The sequence below is a fragment of the Lissotriton vulgaris genome, chromosome 1_1 (assembly GCF_964263255.1).
Source record: "Lissotriton vulgaris chromosome 1_1, aLisVul1.2, whole genome shotgun sequence".
Classification (NCBI taxonomy): Eukaryota; Metazoa; Chordata; class Amphibia; order Caudata; family Salamandridae; genus Lissotriton; species Lissotriton vulgaris.
The window spans coordinates 428,430,116-428,443,163 of record NC_141685.1 but is presented as its reverse complement, the minus strand read 5'-3'; the positions used below and the strand labels follow the sequence as shown (position 1 = coordinate 428,443,163).

The 13,048-nt window shown below is 44.8% G+C and overlaps 1 protein-coding gene across 2 annotated transcripts in view; it reads right to left on the bottom strand.

Annotated features, from left to right (window-relative positions):
* Nucleotides 1–13,048, bottom strand: part of MYSM1 (Myb like, SWIRM and MPN domains 1) — a 400,819-nt gene that overhangs the window by 131,202 nt on the left and 256,569 nt on the right. For both annotated transcript variants that reach the window (XM_086952977.1, XM_086952986.1), the window contains exon 15: nucleotides 11,005–11,079. In XM_086952977.1, the coding sequence (XP_086809103.1) occupies nucleotides 11,005–11,079 (75 nt within the window). The remainder of the gene's footprint in view (nucleotides 1–11,004; nucleotides 11,080–13,048) is intronic.

Genomic DNA, 13,048 nt, shown 5'->3' with positions numbered 1-13,048 from the left:
CTCAGGACATTTGCAAAACCGCTACAGTGTCGTTGTTGCAACATCTCTGTGACTTACATCATAAGGTGTCTCCTTCTAAACTTCAATATTGTTGTCAAGAAGTAACCTATCTAGGTCACTTATTGTCAAAGGAGGGAAGAAGGTTGACCCCAGAGAGAATTGCAGCGATTGCACGAATGACTGTGCCAACGACTCAGAGAGATGTGCGCGCCTTTCTAGGTATCACGTCATACTGCAGGCAGTGGATTCCAAATTTTTCATTGCTAGCGAAACCATTGGTGGCTCTTACGTGTAAGGATGTTCCAACTCCTTTACCATGGACGGAAGAATGTCAGAAAAGTTTTTCTGAATTGCGTGACGCGTTGTGTTCGGCTCCTGTGTTAGGTACCCCTGACTACAGTAAGCCGTTTACACTATACGTTCACGAGAGAGAAGGTTGTGCGTTGAGTGTTTTGACGCAACCTTTTGGCGGTAAGCAACGTCCATGTGCATATTTTTCCTCGACCTTGGACCCGGTAGCTAGAGCATTGCCGAGTTGTTTGAGAGCAACAGCGGCAGCTGCGGTGTCCATCCGACAATCTGCAGGATTGGTCATGGACAATATGCTTACGGTGATGGTTCCGCACGCAGTTGACACTCTTTTGAATCGTACGAAAACTCAGCACTTGACGAGTGCGAGGTTGTCTGGGTACGAGTTGACGCTGTTGGCAAGTCATATTCAGATAAAACGTTGTAATGTCCTGAACCCGGCGACTTTATTGCCAATTAGTATGGAATCAGATGAAGTGGCAGCTCATGACTGCTACTTACGGACTGAGGAGGAAACAAAAGGTCGCGTGGACCTTAAAAACACTCCTTTGGAAGATCCTGATGGGACCTTGTATGTGGATGGTTCATGTTTTAAATTGCCGAATGGTGATGTGACGACTGCGTATGCTGTGGTAACTTTGAATACTGTTGTGGAAACTGCGAGATTGAATCAGAATTCTGCCCAGGCGGCAGAACTGATTGCTTTGACTAGAGCGTGTGTGTTATCGAAAGGGAAACGGGTGAATGTGTTTACCGACAGCCAATATGCTTTTGGCGTCGCTCACAGCTTTGGACGATTGTGGAGAGAGAGAGGTTTTATGACGTCGCATGGTACTAAGATTCAGCATGGACAGCTTGTGAATGATCTTTTGGATGCACTTACATTGCCTAAGCAGGTGGCGATTGTTAAATGTAGCGCGCATCGTAAGGTGACGGATGATGTTGGTCGTGGTAATGCGTTCGCTGATGAGACTGCTAAGGAGACTGCCCGGAACCTTAGCACTAGAATGTATGTGACGAGTTCGGTTAGGTGGCCTACAGAGACTGGCATGTGTGAGGATACCATCGAGAGTGTGAAAGCGATACAGAACGAGGCCACCGAGACTGAAAAGACGAAGTGGAAAGAGAGTACGGGAAAGCTGGATGCGAATGGTTGTTGGATTGATTTGTCGGAGCATGAGAGATGGATGTTGCCAGACGCGTATGTACTAGCTGTTGTGACAATGGCACACGGGTTAGCACATATTAGTGCGAAAGGTATCTGTAAGTTGTTGTCTCCTGTGTGGAAGAATGATGGTATTACTAAATGTGCTGAGAGATTGGTGAAGAATTGTATGATATGTATGATGTACAATCCTGGTAAGGGAACCCCTACACCTCCTGGCCATTTTGCTCCCCCTTCATGTCCCTTTGAGGTGATTCAACTAGACTTCATCCATATGGAGCGATGCAATAACCTGAAATACGTTTTAGTTGTGGTTTGCGCATTCTCCCGATGGATCGAAGCCTACCCTCTCAAAGATAACACTGCTTTGTCCACTGCGAAAATCCTACTGAAGGAATACTTTCCTCGGTATGGAATGCCACGGATTGTATGGTCTGATAACGGAAGTGAGTTTGTGGGGAGTGTGTAAGGGCCTTGGAATTACTCAAAAATTCCATAGCGCCAATCATCCCCAGTCAGCAGGTTTGGTTGAAGGGTATAATGGCACCCTTAAACTCAAACTAGCAAAGATTCAGGCTACGACTGGTCTCTCGTGGCCTGACGCTTTACCTCTAGCCCTTTTGTCTACTAGGGCGACTGTACACTCCCGAGTAGGGCTCAGTCCCTATGAAATAGTGTTCGGCCGTCCTGCAAATGTTTGGGGGGTTCCTAGACCGAGTGTGTTCTCTGATCTTGAGTACCCAATGTTGATTGATTATCTTCATGATCTGACTGCTAAACTGAGGTTAATTCACCAACAGGTCTTTGAAGCACTGCCGACGCAGACGGAGGGTCCAAGCCACCAGCTCCAGCCCGGAGACTGGGTGGTGACGAGGAAGTTTGGAAGAAAACGCAATCTCGAACCTCGCTTTACTGGACCCTACCAAGTCCTCCTTGCCACGAGAACTGCTGTCCGTTTGGAGGGCCGGAAGAATTGGGTGCATGCCACCCATACCAAGAAGGTACCTATACCTTTATCAGCGGACTCGTGGGTGAGGAAGGGCATTGCTTCGTCTGAAACTGAAAGATTGCAGACCTTCGTACCTTTTAGCGACGCTCAGCCTGTCGGAGAATCCTCAGTGCAGCAGAACGACATTGTTGAACATTTGTCACCACAAGACTCAAGATCTGAGCAATTGACTGATCAACAGAACTCTGTTCCCTCATCGGATCCATTGTTTGACGAACAGACACGTCCTGGAAGGAGCCGATACTTTTTACGATCTAATACCAAGGACAAATAAAAAAAAAGTTTGCTTTTCCCTTGACATCCACATTACCCTATTGCCCCGATCAGTCTAAACACTCGTACAACTGTGATTTTGTAAATATTGAGTTTTTTCCACATCTGTGTTCTTGCTTCCACAGCTGAGAGACTTTGTACATATTTGTGAATTAAGATACCTTGCATCCAGGTGTACCGTAGGGCCGCGCGTGTACTTCCTTCTGGTTAGTAGGTCTTGACATTAGGTCGAAGGCCGTCGGTTCCCGGGAACTCCTGGGGATTGACTACTGCTACACAGAACGAAGTGCGTCAAGAAACGTTGCGGACGGTTTTAGAGGATGGCGTTTACAAAGCTGATGGACTTGGAAAAAGCTCAGGCGCAAAGATTCAAACTCCAACAAATTACTCGTACCAAATGCTTTCTGTTTCAGGTGTTCCTTCTGTTTCTAATTGTTTCCTCGTTACTGGCGGGTGGGATGTATTATATGATACAGTACTTCCTACCTTCTGCCATACCTACTCCTACTTCTGAACCTAAATCTATCACCACTGTGTCCCCTCATTCCTTCCATATCTTACCTCAACACGAGCAGGCTAGACGTGCGGAATTCAGAAATAATTCCTTCATTCAGCTCCTTCATCAGCATCAGTTAGTGGTTAACACTACCAATTGTTGGGTGTGTGGGTTAATGCCACATACCACGGACAAGGGAATTCCGTACTTGGTCCTTCCTTATAGTTCCCAGGGTTCAGCTCGAGCATTGCAAACAATGTTTCGAAGTGCACTAGATTCCTACCCCAATCGAGAGCCACGTCCTTCCCACTTTGGTCCTGGCCCGTACCATAAGCCTTTGACCCTAGCGATTGCCGATCTAGATAGGGATATCTATGAACCATCGCTTATCCCAGACGAAGAGGTGCGAGCCTATAGGGATCTGAGTGAGGTTGAGTATAGTGCGCTAGTGGGTGAAAGACAGCTTAAAAGCTCGTCTCCAATATGGATCGTACCCCACCTTGGTAATTTCTGTCTAAAAGGTCGTGGCCGAAGCCCGAGAGCTCATCTTGGAGAGAGTGCTTGCTCCGAGACGTATGTCTTACCAATGCTCTCTTCCCCTGTGTTTCTGACTGCCAAGGGTACATACTTCGTCTGTCATGATCGTGCGTATACGTGGTTGCCCTCCGACTTTGCGGGCACATGTTACGTTGCAAATCTGTTGCCTCCGACGTTTACTGTTGATGCAGATTACCACAAGACTAGAATTGTGAGGGGCGTGATTAGCGAAGAAGACACTGCCGGTCAAGAAGCAGGAGACTTTTTCAAGGGTTTCTTTCCGTTTTGGGGACCTATGGTCAATAGTAGGAACTTGAGACAGTTGACCCGAGTGGTGGAATCGACAGCTAATATCACTGCCAGTGCCCTTGGTAATATCACAGCAGAACTTCAGGCGGATAGGCTCATGACGTTACAAAACCGTATGGTTTTAGACGTTGTTTTAGCAGATCGAGGTGGAGTATGTAAGGTGATCCATTCGAGCTGCTGTATTTTCATTCCAGATAACGCTCCGACTGTCTATCAAGCCATCTCAAAGTTGCATAAGATCTCTGAGTCCATACACGTGGACGTAGGGGATTGGACGCTACTTGGGTGGTTTTGGGGCCTGATGTCGACTTGGGGTTGGAAAATTCTGATGATCATCGGAGTTGTTGTAGCGTTTCTGTTCACGTGTTGCCTTTGCGTGCAGTGTGGTCCTGCCTTATGTGGCCTCTGTGCTACAACGTGTATGAGACAGCCACCTGTTACCAAAGGAACTCTGATGGATAGAATGATGTTGCAGCAGCACTTAGATGGTCTGATGAATATCGAATATGATTCCGACTAGTGCTTGCCTACATGAGGGCAAAAGGAGCGTCTGAGGTTCCGTGACAATCGTAAGTGGTGTTTTCGACTCGTACGAATATGGTCGAGTCTGGTATCTATGAACCGCAAATGACGAGTTTAGTGGGTGTACGCAGTTTCGCTGTACTAGCCTAAACCGTTAGTCTGTTTCGTGGGTTTATCTATCTGTACCCACGGGTTCCATCTTAGATACGGCATCCATTTTGTTTCTTGCCCTCAAGTAGCCAGCGAACGGACGCTGTCCGCTTCGCGACCCTGGGATTCCCAAGACTTTTGCGGAAGACACGTTTCCTTTGAAAGTGTCTTTATGATGAGGGGGATGACACTGTAAGGCAGATGGCCCCGCTCGAGGCTCATCTTGCCGTGCCGGTCTATTGTCTTAGCCGTGCATCTCATTAGGCACGTCCCTTTGATTCCTGCAGCTCGTGTTTTCCGATACCACCTCTTTAAACCCTTTCCGATCTCCCCACTGTTTCTGCCTTCCTCTGCACCTGTTTCTGTTCCTTCTTCGATCTGTTTACTGCCAATTGGAATGTACTAATGGTGGGAAGATGGGTTTTTACAGTTGGGAACCACCGAATGTTTCTGTACTTATGTTCCGGACCCCTGAATACATGAAAGCAACCCCTTCTGGTGTTTAGGATGGGAACCAAGTTGTAAACCTTTGTGTATCATGTTAACCTATGAGAGAAACTTGTATAAAAGGAGCGACCCACAGTAGCAATTTGAATCAGGCTCCGTGAACCTACATGTTATGTACTTCTCGTGACTTCTGTGTTCCCTGCAGTAATAAACCTCGAATCTTTGACGCCGAAGGAAGTGTCCAGTGTCTCTGTCATTTGTACGCCGGAACAGGTTACCCACGAAGGTTTCAGGTGTTGTCCCCTGGCACCGATGGGTCTTAGAAAAACCCAGTCCTTCACCTGCTGCCTTCTGGGTTTAAGATTGGAATAAATGAGTTAAATCTACATTTTGTTTGGACCTCATTATGGAAAAATGGCGACGATTGATGCTTAAACCCCGTGAACTCACGCACGACAATACCATGATAAAGAAGTTTCTTTGGTAACCGTTACGCGACAGAAGTTTGGGAAACAAGAAGAATACTCTCTACATTTTGCGCAGTCCCGAAAGAAGAATACTATCTACATTTGCGTTATTCACAAAGCATATTCAACTTGCAAGGTATTGTTTTTGCCTACATTTTGAAGTTTCATTGGAATTTTTTCATCTGAATGACATTTTCAATTTAATGAGTATTGAGGGAAGAACATACCACTGCAGCGTGTACCCGTGTACTCCCCCTCTCATATGCTTTTGTATTAAATGTGCAGGGTTTACCGTCTTTGGAGCTGTCCGATAAGTCTGTTTATGTAACCGCTTTTCAGCCGCATTTTTCGAGCGGCAGCAGGATTCCACTCTCTGTCTAACAGCATTCCATGCTACACTCTGCCCCCTCTGACGTCCCGGAATCTTGATTAGTTTAGACTCATTCCCAGCATCTCCACGCATGCCAGGTCACGTAAGGGTAACGCGACGTGAGCGGCCATATTGATTTGTCTTCAAAGAATTTCCCCGACCAAGTCATTTTAAAAGGTACTCTCAACGGATGAACACCTGCAATTTTGTCAGCGCTTTCATGACTAATGTATAAGGATTAATTTAACTTGTCTACAGAAATACCGTCACCGCGTATTTATTCTACTTCAGTGATTTAATTAGTTTTCATCAACTACTGTGATACACACACTATGTGTCACCTTTGGATCTCCTTCTACTACTGTGACACGCACACTGCGTACCAACCTCTCGGTGTGCAAAAACTGTCATTGCCAAAGCTAAAGTTGATAGTAATGACGAGGTTGTTAAAACTGTTAGAGGTACTAACCATACCAGTTAAGAAAAGTTCAAAACAAAAATTAATAAACAACCACCTAAGGAAAAGTTAATAAACAAAGAACACACCTAAATAATGTCTGACATCAAAGGAATACGTTATCGTTGTGGAAGTAGTTCTCATATTGCTAATGATAGAAGATGCCCAGCTTTAGGCCAAAGATGTGCATACTGTAAATTGTCTGGTCATTTCGCACGAGCTTGCCACAAATCTAAATCAGTTAAATGTATAGTGGATGAGTATGAACATGATGATGAGAGTGTTGACTCTGATGGTGATGTAATTAAGGTTTGTTGCATAAATGACAATGAAAGCATGATTCATGGTAAACAGAGGAAAAAACGGTTTGTGAAATAGAAGCAGGGGGAATTCAAGTAACCTTGATGGCAGAATCAGGTTCACCCCACACTATAGTAAACAAAGGAAGAATTATTTAGTACTAAAATCGGTCCCTACCTAGAGAGCCCTGGTGTGCACACAGTAAGCTACACGGCGAACCTATTGATCTTCTAGGTTTTCGCAAACTTACCTGGGAGTTTAAAGGGAGAGAAGCGATTTGCAAATTGTATGTATCTGTAGTTGGGGCCTGTGTTTTAGGTTGAGGGATCAAGGTGAACTTGGAATGCGTATTGACCCCAATAGCCAAGACCCTGTTTTGAGTATTGATCCTGCACAGGGACACCAATGTGAAGAATTTGCTACTAGGTTTCCTAAAGTTTTCTCTCAGGACATTAGTGAACTCAAAGGATTCTCCCACAGAATAATTCTTAAACACTGTGCTAAACCTTGCATTCATAAGGTTAGGAGAAGTGGTGGGAGAAATTCAAAAATTGGTGGATAAGGATATTATAGAAAGCATTGAATCGTCTTATTGGGTCGCCCCCCTTGTCGATGCACCCAAGGCCAATGGCAAATCCGTTTGTGCGTGGATTTGAGGGAACTCAATAACAATATTTTCATTGATGTATTTCCCCTCCCTAAAATATCAGAATTACTGTCAGCCATTAAAGATATGGTGTGGTTCTCCACTATAAACTTGACGTCAGCGTATCAAGTTCCCCTTCAAGAAGAAAGTAGACATCTTACAGATTTTGTCACCCCGATTGGTATCTTGCAGTTTAAACATGTTCCTTTCGGGTTGGCATCAGCTGCCGGGATGTTCCAACGAATCATGTATCTCTTGTTCAAGGACATGAGGAACGTACTGTTCTTCCAGGATAATATTCTCATCATGGGGAAAGATATAGAAGAACATGATAAGGTTTTATCCCAAGTTTTACAAATTCTAGAGATGAAATGTTTGAAAGCAGAGAAGTCTAAATGTAAAATTGCTATGAAGAGTGTAACTTACCATGGTTACAAAACTAGTGCTTTTGGCATCCGTCCTAAATCAGTACTCATTGATACCATTAAAAAAGCGCCCACCCCCAAAACAAAGAGGAAGTCAGGTCTTTCCTAGGCTTGGCTGAATTTTATTCTAAATTTGTATGTAATTTTGCTGACAAGACATATTGTATTATACAATTGCTTAAAAAAGGGAGTACCTTTTATTGGTCCAAGGATTGCCAATCAAACATGGATAGTATAAAAATAGGATATTTGCTCTGCACCGGCACTCCAAGGTTCTGACCCCAAACTTTAAGTTTTATCAGTACCGATGCGAGTGGAAGGGGCCTTGGTGCAGTCCTCACTCAATTGCAAAGTGACGGATCTGAGTGTGTGGTTGCTTTTGCGTCTAGAGTCCTTACACCCACGGAAGAAAAATATTCTGTTATAGAACGGGAAGCTCTTGGTTGCTTGTGGGGACTTAAATCATTCAGGCAATTTATTTGGGGTACTTGTGTCACTTTAAGCACAGATCACAAGCCACATACTAAAGTTCTTACTTCACATGGTCTTAGTAACGTTTCCCCTAGGATTTTGTATAGGACAATGTCTATGTCCCTGGCATTCGTCATAGAATTGCTGATTTTTTGAGCAGGTGTTCCCGGCCTATTTGTGAAGACACTGGAAATGATTGGGACCAATGATTGGTTGCTAGTGGATTTAGTAATGAATTAGCAAGCATACTTCGTAATGATTGGGTTATTAACATGTCACTTGATGAAGAAATTCGCAAAGTGTGCACATATGTCCACAAGGGTTGGCCTGAGAAATCGACAATGCACAAAGTTTTTATCCAATTTTAGGAGGTGAGGAACAAACTTTCTTTCGAAAATGATTTATTACTCAGAGGTGGCAAGTTAGTTCCACCAAAAATCTTTTGTGACAAAATTGTTAACTTATGTCACAAAGGTCATTTGGGGATCGTCAAAACCAAATGCAGAATTAAGCAATCATACTGGTGGCCTGGTGTTGACAAGGACACTGAAAGGCTTGTCCATGAATGTTTCGCATGTGTTAACTCCGAAAAACATTTGACCACGTTCAAACCTACCTTACATCCCATTGTAGTCCCAGATATGCCTTCGGAAAGGATTGGTGTAGACATGTTCGATCCGGTTAAAACTGATGATGGTTTACAAAAATACATTTCTGTGGTAATTGACCATATTTCTAAATGGCCAGAGTACAAAGCTGTTGAAAAAGCTGACACAGATAATTTGTTGTACTTCCTGGGGGAAGTTTTTGCTAGGGAAGGTCTCCCTAAAGATTTAGTATCCAACAATGGTGGACAGTTTGTGAGGGAAAGTTTAAAAAAAATCATAACAGACACTGGTATTGTACATAGGACCACATACAATTATCACCCAGAAGGAAATGGAAGTGTTGAGTGCTTCAATAGAGTGATAAAAGGAATTGTTGAACTTTCACACAGTCATGAGAAGAATTGGGAGGCTGAATTGAGGAAAATGGTTGGTGCCTACAGGATCACCAAGTGTCAATCTACTGGGCATTCGCCATTTGAACGCACTAAAGAGAACATGGGATGGCTTAATTGCACAAAAATTGTCCCCTGGTCTATTAAAAATGTCAAGCAGTCCTAGAAACCAACCAAAGCTGTTTAGCTGAAAAACATACTGGGGTTGGGAAAAGAAGGAGAGTTAATTCACAGGTTGGTGACATTGTAAAAGTCAGGAAGGGTAGACTTGTAAGCAAAGGCGAGAGTGTGTATTCTGCTCCTCTCAAAGTAATTAAAATTCTGTGCAATTCCGCACTTTTGAGTGATGGTAAGGTGTGGAACGCCAATAGGATAGCTTTGTTCAAAGGAAGCATTGAGGGGAAACGATCCTCAAACAAACAGGCACAGGCAGACAGGTATGATTGGGTTGATGACATTGATAACACTGTTGTTGTTGATCATTCCATCAATATTCCTATTGAACCTTTGGAAAATACTGGAGGTGAACAATGTTCTAGGCATACAACTTCCAGTGAACAAAGTACTGCTCACACGTTAAACGATGTAGTGGTAATCCCACGCACCAAACGTTTGTGCTCAAAACCAAAGAAATTTGATGACTATGTTACACACATTTACTGTTAACTGGATATATTATTCATTGTTATATTTTAGGTTGTGATCTATTCTAATGAATATTGGATATGTTTTTTATTATTATTCTTTTTTTTATTTGGAAGGAGGGGGAAGTGTTGTGTTGGTGCTCGAGCCTCGCTCGAGTCACTTTGTGTTGTAGTCAAGTTAAGGCTCGAGCGTGTGCTCACCCTGGTGATGGTGTTTGGATTCTAGAATGGTGTGGGGAAAAGGATTGGAGAGACTGTTGCTGGCGGCTGTGTCCGCACTCCCCTGCTACCTTGGAGGTTTAAGATTGGAATAAAGGAGTTAAAGCTACATCCTGTTTGAACCTCATTATTGAACTCAACAGCAGTTACCCTTCATATGGGGGTAGATGCTAAAGGCTTTGCCAATGCAGAAGGCATTTAAATGCTGCCGGCATTGGCAAAGTCAAAAGCGGGATCCAGCCATATCAAAGTATAGAAAACATAGAAAAGCATAGTTTTCTATCCTTTCAAGGGGGCCACCACGTTGCATCATAGTAACATGCATGAGGACGCATTGCACATTGAGTAACACACGCACTGGCCACCTTAAAAGAACAGAAAGCAATGTTTTTATTGCTTTCTATACTTTTGACATATCTAGTCACATGAAGCAACGTGTGATACATGACGCAAGGCAGCTGTTATCTTGAAAGTATAGATAGCAATACTTTTATTTCTTTGCCCATGCTTGTATTTTTTAAGGCAGTTCGTTGACAAGCAAAAACTAAACTGGAAGGAGAAAGATCTGAAAGTGCATCATTGTAATAAACAGAGTCTCCTGAAATCAAAATAATAATGACTGAATACAGTAACGCGAGAGAGCGAGATTATGTATTCTGACCAATTACAGGTGACACAAAATTACTGAGCTCAAAGGATGAGACCCCCTCATTTATTCTGACCAGTATAAGGGTTGCTTAAACCTCTCACTAAAAAAGGCGATGAGGGAATGACAACATTTCTCTTACCTCTAGTGTTTTATCAGATTCTGAATATCTTCCTCCTAGCAAGCCAATTACTTCTGCCATCGACACATGGGCATGCTGAAATGAACAAAAGACGGTAGAAAACACTTGTATTTAATTCAAATTAGATTTGTTTAGGGGAAGACAGCCGCCACAGTTTTGATGCGAGCTGTGGCTTGCTTCCACACTACTTAAACGCAAGGACATACAAGAGTAAACAGGATTTACTAAATGTAAACTTATCTAAGGTTTGGTAACTTGGTTTGAGAAGCCAGGTCTATGTACAAAGAAAATCTGCAAAGCATTGTAAGTAACAAACTAAGCAGTACTTACAGATCATAAAACGCTCAAATCCTAAAAAAAAAACAAGCATTTACAATGCAATGGTTTTGCCTTTGTTAAAGTTAGAGCTATTAGCATTGCTCTTGACATTATTTTTATTTATGGTTTTTTTTAACATAAATAAATGGCATTGTCATTTACAATGCCACTAGCTTTATCTCTCGCAAATGACACACACAAACACACACAGAGCCCCCCCACACACACACCCCCACAGAGCCCCCCACACACACAGCCACACAGAGCCCCCCACACACACAGCCACACAAAGCCCCCCACACACACAGCCACACAAAGCTCCCCACACACACAGCCACACAGAGCCCTCCACACACCCACACAGAGCCTTCCACAGACACCCACACAGCACAAGCAGGCAACAGGGGCACACGGAGGCACAAGCAGGCAACAGGGGCACACGGAGGCACAAGCAGGCAACAGGGGCACACGGAGGCACAAGCAGGCAACAGGGGCACGAAAACTGAGGCACAAGCAGGCAACAGGGGCACACGGAGGCACAAGCAGGCAACAGGGGCACACGGAGGCACAAGCAGGCAACAGGGGCACACGGCGCTATTGTGAACTACAAAGCGGCCGCCATTAGACCAGGCGCGCTCGCCGGAAACGCCCACTAGAGGCCACACCCCCTCGCTCTATAAATGTGCATCTACAGGAAGCGCAGCGGACGAGCGCAGCGGGAGCGCCGTTTGCGCGCCGAGGGCGCGCCTAGGGCAAGCCCGTCTGCGCCCGTCATCGCCAGACCATCGCCTCTCGCCAGCCCCCCTGGTCCGACCAGGCCCTATCCACGCATATGTTATGACGGTAAGGAACTCTTACACCTAAACCGTCATCAAAAGTGTTCCAACGCCACTGGCATCTTAGGTCTTACACACCTCCACTGCAACCGCTGCCATTTCTCCACTAACCTACCCACTAGGGTGCGGAGTGACCCCCCAATTGCAACTATCCCGCCATTGACGATACTCCAACTCAACTGCAGATCCCTCGTTAAACACCACCCTGAGGTGAATACTCTTCTACAGGAGGAAAACCCTGACGTACTGTTTCTATGCGAAACATGGCTCCGAGATGGCATAACCACCATTCCCAATCTAACACTCCCTGATGAGTTCCACCTGGTTACCATCAACCGTCAATCTCGAGGCGGCGGCATCGCAATTCTCTATAAAAAACACCTGAATTGTTCTTTCACCAAAGAGCCCCTCCAAGACTGTGAATGCGCCCAATTTAAAATCAGCGTGACCCCCCAATTTACGCTATCTGGTCTTTACATCTACCGCCCTCCAGGCCAGGCCACTAGATTTATCAATGCCCTCCTCGAAACGGCCACAGTGCTCATTACTAAATCCGCCAACTTCACCATCCTAGGTGACCTAAACCTGCACTTCGATGCAACTGGCGACCATACCATCACCAACCTCCTCGCGGCACTGCAACTTAACTCACTTGTCCTCACTCCTACCCACATAGCTGGACATACCCTAGATCCGATCTTTTCCAACATACAAGAGGCAGCTACAGATACCCCCACCCCCTTGGGATGGACGGATCACCACCTTGTTAAAATGAGCATTCCATCACCTCAACGGCAGATCAGAACTGAAGCCAGTCAGCGTCTAAAGAGACCCTGGCACAAACTCTCCCCCCCCGCCCTACATGATACCCTTGGAGAATTCCAATACGA